The sequence below is a fragment of the Dasypus novemcinctus genome, chromosome 4 (genome assembly GCF_030445035.2).
Source record: "Dasypus novemcinctus isolate mDasNov1 chromosome 4, mDasNov1.1.hap2, whole genome shotgun sequence".
Taxonomy (NCBI): domain Eukaryota; kingdom Metazoa; phylum Chordata; class Mammalia; order Cingulata; family Dasypodidae; genus Dasypus; species Dasypus novemcinctus.
In genome coordinates, this window is record NC_080676.1 from 59,551,698 (window position 1) to 59,571,418 (window position 19,721).

General features: G+C 43.9%; 1 protein-coding gene and 1 long non-coding RNA gene across 2 annotated transcripts; one reads left to right on the forward strand and one right to left on the reverse strand.

Moving 5' to 3' along the window:
- Positions 1 to 396: 396 nt before the first annotated feature.
- On the reverse strand, positions 397 to 6,264 carry MAGEF1 (MAGE family member F1). Its single transcript, XM_058296442.2, is given in 4 exon segments — positions 397 to 1,030; positions 1,033 to 1,179; positions 1,182 to 2,055; positions 6,169 to 6,264. Coding segments are annotated over 4 exon segments (1,212 nt in total). The 3' UTR covers positions 397 to 935.
- A 459-nt stretch (positions 6,265 to 6,723) lies between these two features.
- Positions 6,724 to 15,314, forward strand: LOC139438876 (uncharacterized). The gene is made up of 2 exons (XR_011648626.1): positions 6,724 to 6,862; positions 15,004 to 15,314. It is a non-coding gene; the product is annotated as an uncharacterized lncRNA (long non-coding RNA).
- Positions 15,315 to 19,721: the final 4,407 nt, after the last annotated feature.

Genomic DNA, 19,721 nt, shown 5'->3' on the forward strand with positions numbered 1-19,721 from the left:
GTTTGTAGACTGTTATAAATTGCCCTGGAGCAAGACTATTAACAAAAGTAGGTTATTTTCCAGATCTGCCACATACTAAGTCTTCTTCCCATGCTATCAAGAAGCATCTGTGATTTTTAATACATATCCACCGCTCCAACTTCACCTCCATCTTTTCCCCCACCCCTTTGCCTGCCCATCTTTTTCACCCCTCTCTCAAACTCTGACTAAAGGTCACCTCAGGCAGCCCTCACCCAATAGCCCTCCATGGGTTAGGTGTCCCTCTTTAGCCTTCAATTCACTGCACTGCAACTTCTGGCTTATTTTACTTACTCTCCAATTCTGAAAGATGGGATCTTTATCTTGGTCAGCATTCTTTTCCCAAATGTCCAAAACAGTGCATCACAAAAAAGAACATACTCAACAAATACTTACTTTATTAAGTGTATCAGCATATATTTCTAATTTATTGCACTTTTATTTTTCTCTAGCTACTTTAACAGCTAAGCAAATAGAGGTACATGTCAAAATTTTTAAAAATACAATAGACAAAAAGCTTTGGGAGGTTAGACACCAACCAGCAATTTTTTTTTCCTGGCACCAGATCATACTGCTGAATTCTTTCAAACCATTAAGGAAGAACATACAAAGCTGCACAATCTCATCAAGATCACAAAATAAAATGGAAAGCTTTTCAATACATTTTACAAAACCAGAAAAACTCTGCAACGAAAATCCTACAGGAAAAAGCAGACCAATTTCATTCATGAACAGCAATTTGAGTATATTACATGCAACAGAACATATCAAGGTAAAAAAAAACCTAAATCCTAAAGTTACACAAATAATACAGAAATAACGACCTCCCCTATCCCACCCTCTCTACTACTCATGGCTCAAGACAGTAGCTTCCACACCCATGGGGCTCCCGCCCGCGACTTTTCAACCAGCCCTCACTACGGGCGGATGCCCACCCTGGCACTGGCCCTGGCCGTGGCCCTAGTCCTCATACTGGCCTCTGCGCATGTCTTGGCTCTGGCCCTTACGGCCTGTCTGCCAGGGCCTCACGGTACTGCACTGGGCAGTACTGGGGTTCTTTCTAGTGGTGCTTGGCCACGAACCCCAGGACTTTCATCTTGCTGGTTTCCAGGTTGCTTCGGGAACCCCAAGAGAATTCATATTCGGGTGGACTGGTGTGCGTACCCGCCTGTAATTGAGAGAGCGCTGCTGCACGAAATCTTCCTTAATAAGCCTCTTAGGGTACCCAAAGAGGAAGTGATACTTGGAGGGACGCGCCCCCAATCGACGCAGCATCTCCCAGACTTGGGCCTCCCTGACGCTATTACCTTTCAGGTAGATAAGGCCCAAGATCATCATTAAGAGACCCAGTCTGGGGCCATCGCCTCCCAGATCCTCCTCCTCCTCCTCCTCAAAAGATTTTAGTTTGCTGATCAGGATGTAAGTGTGATGCTTGCGCTCAAGCTGTTTCAGGTCGAACCCAAAGACATACCGCAGGTGCTCTGCGGCTCCTGCGACGATCTCGGGGAACAGATCCTTCAAGTCTCCGATTACATATTTCACCGTCTCGGAGCGTGTGATGGGACTCTTCTTCTTGTCCTTCACCAGCAAGAACTGCACTAACTCGGCTACCGTCCGGTTCAGACGGCGGTGGAGCCTGCGCCGTGCCAAGGCTTTGGCTGCCAAAGCCCTTGCGCCTTTCGGGTTGGGGGCGGGCTCCGCAGCCGCAGCCTGCCTCTCGCCACCAAGTTCCCCTGGGGCCCTCCGGCAGGAGGGGGCTCGCGGCCTCCTCCAGCGAGGCGGACCGGTCTGGGTCTCACCGTCATGGCCGCCATCCTTCTCCGCCTCGGCCTGAGGACACCCTCGCCCTCGGGTTTCTGCAACATGTTTTCGGACAGGCAGGTGCAGAGCGCGTACACCTGCCGAGAGATGTGCGAACCGCTGCGTGAACCGCGGCGGAGGGGATGGACAGTGGCCGAGCGGAGCGGGGAGGACCAGCTGATGGGGGAGGGAGGAGGCTTTGCGGCTGCTGGCTGCACGAGGCAGCGGTCCGGGCAGCTACCGCAACGCCACCCGCAGCCGGGAGCTGCGGCACCGCGCGCGCGCAGAGCCTCTTCCGGCCAACTCAGCCAAGATGGCGCCGCCGGCGCTATGCGGAGCCCCTCCTCTTCCGGTTCCCTCTAGGTGGCGGGTGCCCGCAGGGGTCAGTAGATGGAGGGGCTGGGAGGTGTGCCCGCTGCGCTGCTTATTAGGCTCGGAAAGCCGCGGCGGATAACTGGGACTTTCCCATTCAAGGCTTGCAGAGGGGGAATATTTTAATAGACAAGAGTAAGATAGGGGCGGAAATACCAGCCACGTTCTGTCAGCAAGTGCTTATTTAAATTGTGTATCTAGGATTTCTAGGGCTTTATTGTGGCTAAAGAGCAAGATGCTTGGTGGTGAAGGCTGGGAGAGAAGACGGCACGGACCAATTAAAGAAGGGCCTCAAACAGGCTGCTAGGGAGACAAATTTATTCTAAACACAGTGAGAAAATACTACAAAGGGATTTAAGCAGGGAAGGGTTAGGACCAAGCATGTGTCTTTACAATTTCTGCGGTGGCAGTGTGGAGGATTATTACAGTACAGGATAGGAACTGAGCCCTGGAGAACTGTCTCGTTCACTGCTGTATTATCAGCACCTAGAACAGTGCCTGGCACGGAGAGACACTCCATAAATATTGCTCAATGGATGATTATGATAAGAGGTGTGGACAGGAGATTCTACAGGGATGAGAGGAAACTGATAAGACATCTATTTAGGAAGTACAACTGGCAGGAATAGTGGTTCACTGGAAAGAAGGGGAGATTTTTTTTTTTCCCCTAGTCAAGCGTATCTACTTCCCATTATTATTATTATTTCCATTATTATTCCCATTATTATTATTCCCATTATTTTTTTTTTACATATCCTGAACTTTCTCCCACTCCCTGCATTTCTTTTCTTTTTTTTTTTTTCTCCTTTTTTCTTTTCCTCTCCCATCACCTTAATCTCTCTAAATCCTACCCATCATTCAGGGCCCACTCAACACCTTCCCAAAGCCTTCCTTAGTTGCCATGAATTGAAGTTATTTACTGCTATTTCTTAATCACATAACAATTTGTATTTATTTAACAACCACTTATAAAGATGTTTTAATGTGCTAAGTGCTGTTCTAAGCACTTTAAAAATATTTATTCATTTAATTCTCATTAAGGTAAGCATTAATATATCATCCCTATTTTATAGATGATTGTGACTTCCCTATGGCATTTACTAGCACTGTAATCTTGAGCAAATTACCTAAACTCCCTACCCTTCAGTTGTTAGTAAAATGGGTTTAATAACAGTAACAGCATTGTGGAAATTATGTGCTAAAGTATTTAGCACAGTGCTTGGCACATATGAGTGTTCAATAAATGTTAAGCTAGTGATTGTGTTTTTATGTGCTGATATGTGCTAAGTATTTTACATGTATTAGCTCACCTTAATTCTTATAACAGCCGTCCTAGATAAGTGGTATTATTATCCCCATTTTACACATAAACACACAGAGAGGTTAAGTAACTTGCCCAACATCACACAGCTGGGATTTGAAACTAAATGGTATGATTCCAGGAAAGCGGATTTGGCTCAAAGGATAGAGTGTCTGCCTACCACATGGGAGGTCCAGGGTTCAAACCAGGGCCTCCTGACCCCTGTGATGAGCTGGCCCACGCACAGTGCTGATTTGCACAAGGAGTGCTGTACCACACGGGTGTCTCCCATGTAGGGGAGCCCCATGCATAAGGAGTGCATCCAATAAGGAGAGCTGCCCAGTGTGCAAAAAGTGCAGCCTGCCCAGGTGACACTGCACACACCGAGAGCTGATGCAGCAAGGTGATGCAACAAAAAGAGACACAGATTCCCGGTGCCACTGACAAGAATACAAGCGGACACAGAAGAACACACAGCAAATGGACACAGAGAGCAGACACATGGAGGGTGGGGAAGGGGAGAGAAATAAAAAATAAATCTTTAAAAAAAAAAGTATGACTCCAGAACCTAGCTCTTAAATACTGTACTTTAATAGATGCTAATTATTATTATTATTTACCCTACTTTGTATTCTAATTATTTTTGTGTTTATCTTATTCCTCTCCAAAACCAAATATCCTAAAAGCTAAGTCTATGACTTTAATTCTCTTGAAGGGCTTCTTATAGTCAGAATACAATATATGATTGTCAATGAATAAATGATGGAAGTCTTTACTTTTTTCCATAGCAAATGGTAGTTACGTATTTTAAGTAAATATCTGAGAATCTTAGACTTCTGTAGGAGTATGCAGATGAAAGGACCTAAATATGAAATCCTCGTTTTAAAACTTTGGAAAATATATACCCATTTATATATGACTTACAAAAATTAAAAGCGTGTGAATAAAGTAGGAGGATGTGTATTATGGTCTAGCTTGAGGCTGTTATTAGTTTCCTTTGTGCCAAATATTTTATGTACAATATAATTTAGTCCTCACAAGTCCCTATTAGGAAGGTATTATTATCCCCATTTTAAAAATGGGAAAACAGTCACAGAGAGGTTAAATCACCTGCCCAAACCACCCATCTGTTAAGTGCTAGACTGGAAGTGAGAACCCAGATTTGTCTACTCTGAAGTCTGTCCTTATGACCATGATGCTGGACTCCCTGTTTATCTGTTTCTCTCAAAACAGAAAGAGCCACCTAGAGATAAAATAGTCCATTTACATATTTTTCTCAATTCAAGCATTGCCAGCAAGTTTGCAGGAGATGCAGTGAATGAAAAGAATTTTGAGGGGCAAATTAGTAGTAATGAGGCTGAGTTTAAAAAACTGAATGAGTAATTTAATACTACTCATTCAAAAAAAAAATGCACTACTGATACAACATGGATGAGTCTCATAGACATTATGATGAATGAAAGAAAGCAGGTTACAAAAGATTACAAACAATATGCTTCCATTTATATGATGTTCAGGACAGGTTAAACTCATCTATAGTGATAGAAATTAGAGCAGTGGTGGGCTGGGGGGCAGGGGTTGAGTGGAAGTGGCATGCAGGAACTTTCTGGGGTGATAGAAATGTCCTGTATCTTGATATGGGTGTAATGAAACATTTGTCAAAACTTAACCAAACTGGACACTTAATATCTATGCATTTCATTGTATATAAACTATACCTAAAAATTATATCATTGAAAAAAATTATAAAAAATAAAAAAGATTTAAAAAAATAAAATGAACAGACCTTTAGATAAGGTAGGTGGTAGGGGTATGACAGATGAATGGATTTTGGTTTACCACTTACCAATCACTGATCAATAATGTTGATGCTAAACAATCATTTTTCAAGGATTGATTGTGCCTACTACATAGTGGACAGGCAGACTTTGAAGACAATCCTTACCTAAATTATTAAAAGGGAGGAAATGTATATCTTTTTGGTTGGGAAGGTGACGATACAAATACTTTGCTGATGATTAGATTGAAACCTTCTTGAGGAGGGACTTTTGTAACCTAGACTGAATCTTTCAAAGCCCACAGTGCTTAGTATGCTTTAGTAGGTGGAATGGAATAAAGGACTTACACTGGAAAAGCAGAATTGCAGGGCAAATTATTCTGGAAATGTCCAGTATTCTGTGGAAGTATAAAAAGCATCTCCTGGGATGCAGCACTGAATGAGGTCAGAAGAACTGAATTCCCGTGTTCCCTCATTTCTCACTCCTGTGCAATAACTTCTTTGGGCCCCCGATTCTTTGTCATTAGGCCTGATAACCCTTGCATTGTTGTCCCCACAGGGTTATTTTGAAGTTCAATAAAGATTATAAATGTAAACGTACTTTTAAAGTGTGCTCCCATTAAGCAACAAAATTAAATGTTACAGACATTTTAAAAGAGAAGTGGTAGAAAAATTCCAGTAATGAGTGTGACTGGCCTCTCACGCAGACATTTTGGAATGAGCTTACACATTCCTGGTTGAAGAAACCGTCTGGCCAAAAAAGATTAAATAAAGAAATGTCAAGTACTGACACTCCATCTGAAGCCAGTGAATGCTTTGGTGGGGAGCCAAGGTTATCTTGCTGGATTCCTTCTAAACTTGGCAGTAGAGTCCTCTAAACTCTTGTGTGCCCTCTTCCCACAGGTGTTGGGTACATCTCGCCCAGATCTGAGTGGGTCCCTGAGGTGGACTGAATTGTGCACCACAGTTTGGACATGTTCTTGTTCTTGCTCTGCATTCTGGTGGGTGCTAACCTAATGTAAATAAGACCCCTTCAAAATGGCCCAGCTAAATCGGGTTGGGCTTTCATCTGGACTACAGGAGAACTGAGTGAAAGTCAGATGGAGAGTGAAGAAATGGGGAGCCCCCAGAAGCTGGAAGCCAACAGAACCTTGAAGAGAAAGGAGAAGATGCCACCATGTGCATTACCATGTGACAGAAAAGCCAAGGACCAAGGATCGAAGGCAGCCAGCCCTGGAACGTCATAATCTTCTGGGAGAAAGCATTGCCTTGCTGGCACCTCAAATTTGGACATCTCTTAGCCTCAAAACTGTGAGCCAATAAATTCCCATTGCATGGTATTTGTTCTAGCAGGCAGGAAACTAAAACTGTCCCTAAATGCATAGGTGCTTGAGCCTTCCCTATTTCTCTTGCTAGTCTTGACAGCTCATCTGGCCCGACGAAGGGATCAGAGGAACGGCTTCATCCTGAATCTTTGCCAGGGGCAAAGTGGAGCCCAGTGTTGCCACAGCACAATGGGTAAAGCGTGAAGCCTTGGGTCCTGTTTGGCTGGGTTTGAGGCAGGATGGCCAGGCGAGTGATTCGATCTGACTTGGGTAATGAAAATTGTTTGTTACTGTTTGAAGAGTAATTGTGTAAGCAACAGTGCTTCTGTGTTTGGCTGCCTGTGACTCACCAGTGTCTGTAACATAATACCAAGCCCAGAGGAGGAGCAGACCCGGGCGACAGGGGAGGGGAGAGATGCAGGGGGTAGGGGGCCCCCGACTCCTTCGCCCCTTCTTCCTCCTCCACGGCCTGGATCCCTCTCCCCTCTCCAAACCTGGAAGGAGAGCAGGCGAGATGGCATTTGCCACCTGGACACAATGAGACCCAGTGCGGGCGTGAGGCTGGCCGGGCGCCAGGCCCCGGTCTGAATGGCCGTCGCCGAGGGGCTGCCAAGAGCCCCTCTCCATCCGCGGGAGGCTGGGCCCCGTCGCCGCACCCCCGCGGCCGGCCTCCCAGCCCCGCGCGCGTCGCCGGCGAGCCGTGATCAGAATGTGCGGGACGCGGGGGCTTCGGGCAGCTCGGCAGAGCCGCTTCCCCTCCGCAGCCGCCGGTTCATTTGGATTAGAGCAGGCTCTCCCGAGTCCCTTTGTTGGCTGCTTGTTATTCCGCGCGCACCGAGCGCTGAGCATTCATCTTTATTAGTTCTAATTGCTTCCCCATTCTAATGGGATCTTGATATTCCCATACAATTGAAAGGAAATGTATTCATTAAAATAATTCTTCTCCTAACTGCCGCTTCACGCTGCTCCTCTAAGTGACATTGTCTCTCCGGCCACAGCCTGCAGAGGCCTCTTATTAAGACTCTAGTCAAAAGCCAACTTCGGGCAGCAAACTTTCCTTGTGGGAGTTTCCAGACACTGGAGAGGGTGCTTCTGAATCGGCTCACACACTGAAGCTGAAGGCCAGCTGGTGTAACTGGGGGTGCTGCTCCAGGACCGGGCCGGCGGGGAGGAGCTTGCCTCCAGCCCGGCCTCCCACAACAATGACCCCTTTCTGCACACCAACCGGCTAATCCGGGGAGTGCTTCCTCCCCCCATGCATGTGAAACTTTTTGTTTATGCCACAAGCAGTTACTAGGTGTGTTGGAAGAGCAAGGCGCTGAGTAAGGTGCTGTGGGAAGTGGGAAGATGGAGCTCTAGTCTCAAGGTGTTTATAGTCTGTGGGTGGCTCCCAACTCCATTTCCCTGGAGTTAGGCATGCGAGGAAAGGCTGGGAACTCTCTCAATGTTTCCCAAAGCTTAATAGGATAGAGAACTTAGAAAAGCAGCCTATTATTTCATAAATGTGTTTGATTTAACAACCAAAATCTTTCAAGACATGAGATCATGGGGTAATACAAGAAGCTTCTTTGTGTCATTGGGAACCACCAATTTGGGGGGAAATAAGCCATTATAAAAATGACGACCATGTAAACGTGTGCTATTTACATGAGTGGTATAAATAAAGTGCTATAGGAGTTTGGAGGAAGGAAAGGAGCCAAGTAATAATCATGTGCTGGGCCCTATATGCCATTGCTTAAATCTTATTTAATCCTCATAACAGCCCTGGGAGGGGGAATGTAATTATTCCCCGTTTTATAAATGAAGTCTAAGAGAAGTTAGGTAGTGTGCCCGGTGGCAAGAGTTGGAGTTGGGATTGGAATGCCAGCCTTCAGATTCCAAAGCCCAGGCTGGCTTCACCCACTTTCACGCTCTCCTCACATCGTGTCTAGGGGCGGTCAGAGAAGGGTGACTGGAAGGTGGTGCTTGATCCCCCCTGAGGCCTTTAGGACAAGTAGAGAGTGGGGTCTGCAGGAGCGAAGATGAGCAAGGCCCAGGGGCTGGGAAGACCCTGGCATGTCGGGAAAGGGTCCAGGTGGCCTGGACATGGAGTGTGTGCAGACGTGTAGTAGGAGAAAAGCAGAAAGGTTTGCGAGGGCCAAATTGTAAAGAGCCTTGCTTGTCAGGAGTTTGGATGTTATCCAGCAAGTACTTCTCCAAGGAGGATATGTGAAGTCTCCGGATAAACCGATATTTCTTTCAGGGGCATCAATTTTCCTTGAGGTGAATAATTTTAAACATCTTCATGTTAAAAGGAATTCAGATACATCATGGGGTAGCATGCAAAATTCTCATGAATTTTTAAGAGAAAACAAGAGACTTCAAAGCAAGTCGGGCTGTGCTGGCAGGAGCTTCAGGCTATGCCTTCCCCTGGGGGACCTTAAGGCATTTCTTTTGTCTGCTGTTGAGGTACTTCAGCGGGAATGTTTGAGAAGTACTGATTTTGGATAAAATGTTTTGATCCTAGGAATGAAATAATTAGCTGTATATCAGGAGGCTTGGCAGGGGCTTGGAGGATGCGTTGGACAGGGGACTGAGAGCAGAGAGACCAGTTAGGAAGCTGTTGCAATAAACTCTCAGAAGACACAAGGAGCTAAGGGGACTGCCTGGGCAAGGTTCACCCCCCACCCCCACCCCCAAGAATCTGGTCTGTAACCTCCAGACATGTTCCGTGCCTCATTGCTTTGCCCTGGCCCTTTCGGAGGAGGCTGAGTGAGAGAGGCCCCACCTGCCACTCCTTCCCTTTAAGGGACTCAGAAGCTAGGCTAGCCGAGTGGGAGGCCAGCAAAAGCCCAGCGAGGACCTGGCCGGGAATGAGGTCCTCCTGGAGAACCTTGGTGCCCTGGCCTCTTCCCCGCCCACGGCGCCTGCCATCCACCCCCTGCCCAGCTGCCCGTTACCTTACCTGCTGGGAGGCCCTGCCTGGCGCCGCATCCCACCTTCATACACTGGTGCGCAGTTGCTTGGCACCCAGCGTGGCGGCCGGCCCCTTGTGATGGAGAGGGACTTGAGAGTAGGAAGGAGGGGGTAAGCAGCTCACCCCAGGACCAAGACCGTTCTACATCCCCTTGTCATCAGAGTTGGAAAGGGCCTCTCCTCAGTTATCAGAATCCTTTATTCATAAAGTTTTGGATGGGTGCCTTCTTTCAGATAGTTTGGAATTTGTCTCTTGATGTATTCATTTTTTAAAAATCATCCTCCACCCCCACCATTTTAGAAGAGATAATTTGCTGTAGAAATTTGAGAAAATTCTGACATCAAAAAGACAAGACCACAACCAAAAAACACCTGTAATTCTGCCACCCAGGGTAATCACAGTTAACTCCTTGGTGTGTATCCTTCCAGAATTTTTCTAAGCATATACGTATTTAGAAATGGAGTCATCTTGTATCCCTGCATTGTGTACACACATGTATTTTTTCATAAACGGTGAATCTCTTTTCACACTAATAACTATTTTTCAATAAGGTAATTGTTTTTGATTGAGAATATCCTGAAGAACTCATTTACCTTTAACGCTCTATTGCCATACATCTGGGTTGTTTTTGTTCTGTTTATTTGTTTGTTGAGGTACCAGGGGGCCGGGGATTGAAAATGGGACTTCATATGTGAGAAGCCAGTGCTCAGCCACTGAGCCACACTGGCTCTCCTGAGCTGGGTTGTTGTTTTTTTTACTGCTTTGTGTTTTCTAGGAGGCATCAGGAACTGAACCCTGGACCTCCCATGTGGGAAGCCAATACTCCCCTGCTCAAGCCACATCTGCTCCTGGTTTTTCATTATTAAATACAATGTGATGAAACTACTTGTGGCTAAAATACAAGGCATTATTACAAATAATATTTCCTTTAAAAATATTATATACATGATCATTTCATTGCAGAAAAATTGACGTTAAGACAAGAAAAAATTACACACTTGTAATCCTACCATTTAGAAATATTATCTACTGACCTTCTGATGCCTGCCATTATAGATTTTATTGTACTGATTTTATTCTGTATTTATTTCTATGCATAAATTTTTATATATGCATAAATGCATGCACTGAATAAAGTTTATAAGAATGATGTTATATATGTATTTTTATTAAAATGACACTATTTATCAAGATGGTTTTCCTTAATATATGACTCATTCCTTGTCATTAAATGTTCAGTAATGTTTTTTCTTTTTTAAATAATAATTTATTGCTTTCTAATAATATATTACATAAGTGTACAAACATTTGTTTACCCTATTATTGCTCATTTGGTTTTTTCCCTAGAGCATTCTACTTTTTCTTATTGTTTTGTAAGAACTCTTTAAAAATTAAGGATATTAAATTGCTTGTCATGTCACAAATATCTTCCTGGGTTATTATTTTTCCTTGAAGCTTGTTTGAAATCAATGCTTTTCTTTTTCTTTTGTAATTGCCATATAAAGCATGATCATTGTACAAAAATTAGAAAAAAAACTGATAAAAAGAAAAATAATGAAAAATTTAAATAACCCTAAGTCCCACCAACCAGAGATAGCAACTTGTAGTATTTTAATGTGTCTCTTTCCAGATTCTCCTATTTCCCAATATATACAAGCATATAACTGTATAATATCACCCTTTTTAAAAAAAGGTTTATTTATTTTTAATTTATTTCTCTCCCCTTCCTCCCCCCTCCCTCTCCCCCCCCCCCATTGTCTGCTGTGTCCATTTGCTGTGTATTCTTCTGTATCTGCTTGCATTCTTGTCAGCAGCACCAGGAATCTGTGTCTCTTTTTTGTTGAGTCATCTTGCTGCGTCAGCTCTCCAGGTGTGCGGCACCACTCCTGGGCAGCCTGTGCTTTTTTTTGTGGGGGTGGCTCCTTGCAGGGTGCATTCCTTGCACATGGGGCTCCCCTACGTGGGGGACACCCCTGCGTGGCAGGGCACTCCTTGCGCGCATCAGCACTGCGCATGGCCAGCTCCACACGGGTCAAGGAGACCCAGGGTTTGAACCACGGACCTCCCATTTGGTAGACGGACGCCCTAATCACTGGGCCAAGTCCTCTGCCTCTTATTGGATTATTGGTCTCCTTGATTCATAAGAATAAATTATATATTAGTATGATTGACCCTTTATGAAATGAGTTGCAATGTTTTTCCAGTTAGGCTTTTTTTTTTAACTTTACTTATGGTGTTTTAGCCATGAAGGAGCTTTTTAAAAAACATTTTATGTGATGTATTTATCCATCTTTTATGACTTCTGGATTTTGAAGCAGCTAGTAAGGTCTTCACTACTCCAAGATTATAAAGGAATTCTATTAATCTTCCGGTAATTTTATGGTTTTATTTTCTGCCTTTTAAAAAAATTGTAATAATCTATATCATTGAATTTAATATATCCAAAACATTATCATATAACATGTCATAAATATAAAATATTTTCAGGAGATATTTTTCCTTCTATTTTCATACCATGCATTTGCAATTTCCTTCTAGCACTTACTCCTCTCAGTCCAGATATGTGACTCCTGGTTACTGAATCAGGGAGCATAGGTCTAAGGACTAATACGCATCTTGAGTTTTCCACTTAGCCATTTACTTTGGATCTCAGAATGGTCGTTTTCAGCATATGCAGATAACCCTTCACTCTCTTTCCAGGCTGCACCATGATCTTTTGTATAGATTTGCGATAAGTGATTAGCTAATATGTGATACATAGGAGATGTCCAGTCTTTCACTGTTACAAACAACATTGTGAACATTCTTGTAGAGATGACTGTGTGCATAGGTGCAATTAGATTTGGAGAAGATACTAGAATTGGAATTACAAATTAAAAGGGTTTTGCTTATTTTTCTGATTGCTTAAATACAGAAATCCTCCAACTCTCAGTTCCTAGTACATTCCCATCCCTCTTCCTCTGCCTACATAACTGATCATCTTTCCTTGTTGTATTCCTTTCAGTATTAGCTTTGTTCTTTTTTGGTTCACATTTTTTTTACACTTTTTAAATTAAAGTTAATAGATCACAAAGGATATTACATGGAAAAACATAAAAAAAATATAAAAAACATAAGAGGTTCCTATACCCCACTCCCCACTCCCCCACCCCATCATTTTTGTAAATTGTATTTTTTTGAAGATATATACATCACAAAAAAAATGTTACATTAAAAAACATAAGATGTTCCTGTATATCCCCCACCCCTCCACCTCACTCCTCCCACACCAACAACCTCCTCCATCATTGTGGCACACTCATTGCACTCGGTGAACACATTTTGGAGCACTGCTTCACCACATAGATAATAGTTTACCCTTGTAGCACTGAGGTGGAGGAAGAGACCACAGTAGTTGCTGAGGGCAGGGAGAGGGAAGAAGAGATGTGATGTGGGGGCATTTTTGAGACTTCAAGTTGTCCTAAATGATATTGCAGGGTCAGATGCTGGACTTCATATATCCTGCCATAACCACTGAATGTACTGGGGGAGAATGTGAACTACAGGGTAAACTGTTATTTTCTGCCTTTAAATCTTGGATCCATTTGAAGTTTTTCTTGGTATATTCTGTGAAATACAGATCCAGCTTCTTTTTCCAGTTAGCCAACGCCATTTCTTTAAAAAGTCTTCCTTTGCCCTACTGATTTGGTATTTATCATATATCAATTTCTCATATATAGTGGGGTTTGGGCTTTCAATTTTGTTCCTTTGGTCTATTTCTACAGCATCATTTTCAATAGCTACGTAATATTGCTTTTTATGGATATAGCAATTTTTTTGGTGATTTCACTTTTGTGAGACATTTAAGTTGCTACCAACTTTTCAATATTCCAAATAGTGAATAAAGTCCTTGCACACATTTTATGTGTGTTTGTTGTATGTGTACACATGTGCGTGGTGGATCAATTTTGTCCTTTGGATAAATTTTTATATGCGGCCTTACCCGGTCAAAGGGTATGTGCCTTCTGAGGCTTTTTCATACATATTGCCAAAAAGCCTTCCAGAAAGACTGTACCAATTTACACTCCTTCCAATAGAGTATGAGTGCTGATTTCCCCTCACCCATGCCAACTTTCAGTATTATCATTCTTTTTAATCATTGCCAATCTGATAAGCAAAAAAAAAGGTCTCTCATTGCTGTTTTAATTTGCCTTTCTTTGAATGCTAGTGAGGTTGAATATTTTTTCAATTTATGGTGGTTTTTGATGTACAGAAGTTTTTAATTTTTTATGTAGTCAAATCTATCAATCTTTTCTCTCTGGTTTCTGCTTTTGTTGACATGTTTAGAAAGTCCTTCCCCATCCTAAGATTATAAAATATTCACTTATATTTTCTTCTAGTACCTTTATGATTTCATTTCCATCTTTATCCATCTGGTATTCATTTTGATAAATGGTGTGAGCTGGGAAATAACTTGTATTATTTATTTATTTCCAAGATGAATACCCAGTTCTTTCATCACCATTGAAAAGCATGTGTGTGTGTGTTTATTATGTATGACTATTCCTTAAATGAACGCCTTAAATGGAAGACACTGAGGGCAATCTCACTCTAGACTTTGGGTCATCATTAGAAATATCAGTCATTATATTAATGATAGGGCACTTTCAAACACATATAGGCTTTTGAGTCAAACCTACTGACATTTGATATTTAAATTCCAGCTTTGCAGTTCACTGCTTGTGCAACTTTGAGCAAGCCAGTGATCCTCCCTGAATCTTGGTTTCTTCATCAGTAAAATGGGGTCATAATACTTGTCCCATAGGGCTGTGAGGAGAATTAAATGAGGTAACGTTTGCAGCACCTGTCAACACATGTCTTACACATCAATATACGTCACTTGCCCTTCACACTGCAACCTCCCTCTCTCCTCTCCCAATGTAGTGATACTCCCAGGCCCTTACTGTAAATAGGATACGTTGGAGGAGAGAGGGGTTAAATGCTTGTGTTTGCTTTTTATAGGTTTTCTATCTTTACACTTGAGATCAGACTCTCATTTGTTATGTCTTTCTGCTTTTAGTGTCTTTTTATTAGCAGCCATTCTCTCCCTTTCTAAATTTGCTGCTTTTAATCTTATACCAGCTAGGAAACCAGACAACTGGATTGTTAGCAGTGTATATAAATTGAGAGTAGATGGGATCTGAGTGAGGGCCCTAGGGCCTTTCCTTTTGTATAGTATAGTGGTTCTCAACTTGGGCTGTACGTTAGAATCACTTGGGGAGGTTTAAAAAGCTCTCCATGCCTTGGTCCATTAAATCAGAGTTTCTGGCTATGGGGCCCAGGCTTGGATGTGTCTGAAAAGCTCCCCAGGTGAGTGTAATGTGCAGACAGGGTTGAGAACCACTGGTTGAGTGCTCTGGCTCTGAGTGCTCGGTATGGACTGCTCAGCTGTCTTCTCGTCTGGTTCTCTCCCCAGGTGAGCTCCATTCCCAAGCTGGGGAGGTTGCTGGATGAAGCAGAAGGCCAGATGGTGGATGTGTCTGAGATGTTCAGGATCCTGCCCTGCTTGCTGAAGACAGCAGCTCCAATATACAGGTCCCGTTCACCCTGGATGGAGCTCCCAGTCCTCTGGACACTGGAAATGGTGGTGTCAGTTTCTCTACAAAAGACAGAGCCTTCCCAGTCTCCTTCTGCCTCTTGAGGTTTCCTGGGGCCATCATGGCTTTGACACCTGAATAGAGTGGGTGATGAGAGGAAACACACCTTGAGAAAATACTTTTAGTTTTATTTCTGTTTTGTTTGCTTGTGTATTTGTCCTCCTCTTCTCTCAGCCCTTTCCTTGCTCTTGGACACACATGTAGGTGACACATGTTAAGTCTTCTTGGTTCTCAGCTTCCATGAACCCATCCTATCCACATATGGAGCCACTCTCCCCCAAAAGCAGGCTCACCACCCCACCTCCCAGTATTTGTAGGCTCACTCTCTCTCTGGGCAAAAGAGAGACAAAGTGGGTTCCATCCAGCCACAGGATGGGTCCCAACGTCAGTTCTCTTTGCCACAAGAACAGCCTTCATCTTCTCAAGTTTTGATACCTGGGCTGTGGTCTTAGCCCCTGGGCTTGAGTTTCCTTCTAGGTGTCTTCTTACCTGGTGCCTCCTCTGGGGTTCTGCCAAACCCTGTAGGGAAAATTACTACCTTTCCTAATGAATTCAGTCACCTCTTCCAAGTTTAGCAATGACAGGAGGATCTCCATGTGGGGAGAGGCGATTGAAGTTTTCCCTTTGGATTTCTCGTCATCGCTGTCCCCACTAAACTAGCGAGGGGTGGTGCTTTCTCCCCTTCAACACACATGTACACATGCACAGTGCAGCCCAAGATGAGGCTGGATCCTCAGACAAGCCTTTACCATAGGTAGGGGATAACAAAAGAGAAACGTGCACAGAGAGGAACATGACTCCATATAATCTCATTTGCAAGATATGACTTGATCAGGAGGGCTCAGAGCCCATCCTATCCTAGTATGGGGATCACCTCCATGTGGTCAGGGCCACAGCCTCAGAGCCAAAGCCTGGGATAATTGCCCTCTTGAAAGTTCAGGTGGTTCCACTAAAAGACTGAAGTCAAGAAGGAGATTAGAGTTCCCTTTCTGTCCTGTGCCACCACCTCAATTCCAGTTTCTTGAGGATCTGCTTCTTCCTGCGAGGGCTGGCAATGGTTGCTCCTTTTTGTGAGAAATAAAACCTCACATTCAAGGAAAGCTTTCTTGATAATTAAGGCTGCACACAGGAAGAAATGGGCTGGGCGCACACTGTCTGACTAGCTCCCTCAGTGCCTTGACTGGTCTTGCTAGGAGTATGGTTTATATCCACAGTAAGAGCTTCTTTAGATACATTAGGTTAAGAAGGAAAATGTCACAACTTTGTGAAATTCTCCATGGTGTTGATTCACGATGGAGCCACAGGAGCACAGACTCCTTGGGTTCTTTATAAAGAGTGCTGATGATATTCCATTCAAAGAGGTTCCAATAGTTGGGGGAATAAAATACAGGGGTCTATCAGTTTGCTGAGACCTTTTCTCTAACTAGAATTCTGGGTGATATTGCTCTTTCTATTTTAGGAGATGATTTCTTCTTCATCTTCCTCAACAGAGACCTCAACCCCCAATCATCAGGGGATGCCTTAACCTACAGCCCCAGCCAAATTAGAATGTAGCAGAACACAACAAAACAGTGGGCCAGAGTGTCATGTGCTGGCAGATTTCCCTAGTGCTGACTGTCTGGTCTCTATTCCTGGAGGTTGCACGGCTATCATTCTGGATTCCAAGTGTGCTACCTATTGCGTAACCTCTTAAGCTCCTGCCCTCTGAACCTCAGTGGAGGCAGTGCTGCCCCCTAGAGGCGTCTTGTAAGTCTATGTTGTGGTTCTGTTTTGTTAACTTGATTGGGTGACACCTCTTGGATAGAGGCAGTGGGAAGGCCAGACTTCCTGCCATAAGCAGGGAATCTTATACTAGGAAGATTTTTCTGCACCTAGCATGACATTTGAATGCCCCACCAGACATCCATGTAGGTAGAAATCCTCTTTATATTGGTTTGAGCCTAGAACTAATCCCATTTTGCATATAAATACAAAGTATTTTTTGCAGTTTTAATATTCCCTGAATTGTTCATGAATAGTACCAAAATATAAATTGAGAGAGTGCTGTATTTAATCTTTGCAAGGATATGTTCACCAGTTCAGAAAATCATTATATTGGGAAAAGGATGTGGCTCAACCAATTGGGTTCCCGGCTATCATATAGGAGGTCCAGGGTTCGATGTCTAGGGCCTCCTGGTGAGCGCAAACTGGCCCACACAGAGTGCCAGCCCATGTGGGAGTGCGGCCCTGCACAGGAGAGCTGCCCTGTGTGGGAATGCCGCCCTGCGTGGGAAAAGCCTCCCCGCGCTGGAATGCTGGCCAACGTGGACAGCTGGCACAGCACGATCAAGATGATATAACAAGAGAGAAAATAAGAAGATGTAGCAGAATAGGGAGATGAGGTGGTACAAGAGAGTAATAGCCTCTCTCCCACTCTGAAAGGATGGTTCCTGGAGCCGCCTGGTGAGAATACAAGCAGACACAGAAGAACACACAGCAAGCAGACAACAGGAGTATGGGGGGGGGGGTGGAATAAATAAAAAATAAATCTTAAAAAAAAAAGAAAATCGTTATACCAATGGCAAAAACTCCTGATATTTGAGTTGCTCAAACCACACACCTCTATTCATCTGCTGTTGTACATGAATAGTGATTCTCCTTATCTGTATGAATATATATTTGTTTTGCCTTGTTTCAGAACATCAAATATAAAGAACTACCCATCATATTCTGTTGAATATTATTTTACTTCTCCCAAATTGAAATTTATTAATTAAAAGTAGATGCAAGCATTTGACTACTTTATTATCTCTTTTCATGCAGTCCTGCTCATTTTGAGATTAAAATGCATCTTATTTTATTCTAAGTCACTTTCCTTTCAGTTCTTTATCTCATAGGTAAGGCAGTATGTTGACATTTAGAAATTACATGTGTAGGTGGGTTATATTATCTATAAATTTCATTTAAAAATAGTAAAGATGGCCTTACAAAATATTTAATATAAGACGGGAGTGTTAGGTCTGATAAAGTTGGGATCACCTGCTCTAGGCAATCTCTTGGAGAATGACATTTGGGTCCATTTAATTTTCATACCTTTTAAGTATAAGCTAAGTCCTGTTATTACCACCATTTTTCATAGGAACAAACTGAGTCAAAGAGACATGAGATAACATCTTCAAGGTCACAAATCTATAAAATGTGGGAGCCAGGAGCCCTTTTGCCACACTAGTTCACTAGTCTGTCTCCCAACCACCGGGTATGCTCCAACTCCCCCAATGTGTTCAAATGCCTAGGGCTCTTCTACCTGGACGCCCACCCCCCAGCCCTCCCTGTCCTCATACAGGGCCAGTAGGGACTTGGACTAGAAGAAAAATGGACTTTTCCCTTTTAAGATTGAATTACAATAGAGAAAAATAAAGGGGGAATGCTTTGCCTAGGGCAAGTGCCCACTGAACTTTGTTGAAATGAACGTATGAGTCGGTAGTGTATGGGCGGAATGGGGAGAGTCCTTTGGAACAGCCTCTGGACTTTCAGTAATTTATTATAGTAAACTGGTAGGATTTCTAGGGGTGGACACCTAGGTTCCCAGGGCTCTCGGCTCGGGATGGACACTCCAGTGTCTCTGCAGTTGAGGGAAGCTGGCTACTCTTTTCCCCAAGAGAGTGTAGCTGTTGAAACAGTTCGCCTTGCTCTCCCTCCATGCCCACTGGCATGGACCCAGGCCCTAGGTGGGGTGTTCTTTAAATAGTCTTTCTTCGGGCCCTTTGGTCGAGCTGACTCCCTTGCCCTGGCCTGGAGGACACCAGCTCCTATAGAGGGCCACCGCAAAGGGATGCTGCACCGTGTTTCCTATGGAACATTGACAGGGTCTCTTTCCAAGCTGCTGTCACTTCTTTCCTTCATTCAGTAAGTGTTTCGGAGGCTTTGCTTTGAGACAGATACTGGGGTACAGGGATGAGCAACAACACATGGTCCCCACCCTCCAGAGACTCAAATATAGGTCAGGGGTCAGGCAAATTACCCGGCTTCTGCAATAGAGAGTAGAAAGAGCTGTGTCAGAGGAATACACAACAAGTACTTGGAGCCCAAGGGGAGGGACAGCTAACCCAGACTGGGGAGAATAGGGAAGCCTTCCTGGAGGAGGTGGTGCCTAAGCTTAGTCCTAAGGGATGGCTCTGCTTCAGCAAAGACAAAGGAAGAATGTATTAATCAGGGTCTCCACAGGGAAGAGATCACACACTCAAATTGGGATAATTTGAGGACAGTTTAGGTACCAAGGGGTTTTTTGCCAAGGTGTGGGTAGGGTGTGGGAGAACAACAGGAGATAGGATGGAAACCCAGGGTTAACACAGCAGAGCTGTCATCACCCCTAGGCCAGAAGAACTGGGTGGGGAGCTGGTGTGCTCTGGAAGGAGAGTCGGGTCATGCGGGCTGCCTTGGGAGAGAAGGAGTGACCTTCTGTCTAGGGATCAGCCTGCTTAATGCGACCTACCGGGAGGGAATAATTACCCTGACGTCACTCTCTCCTGAACTTCAAGCTCTCACTGAAGCTCCGCAT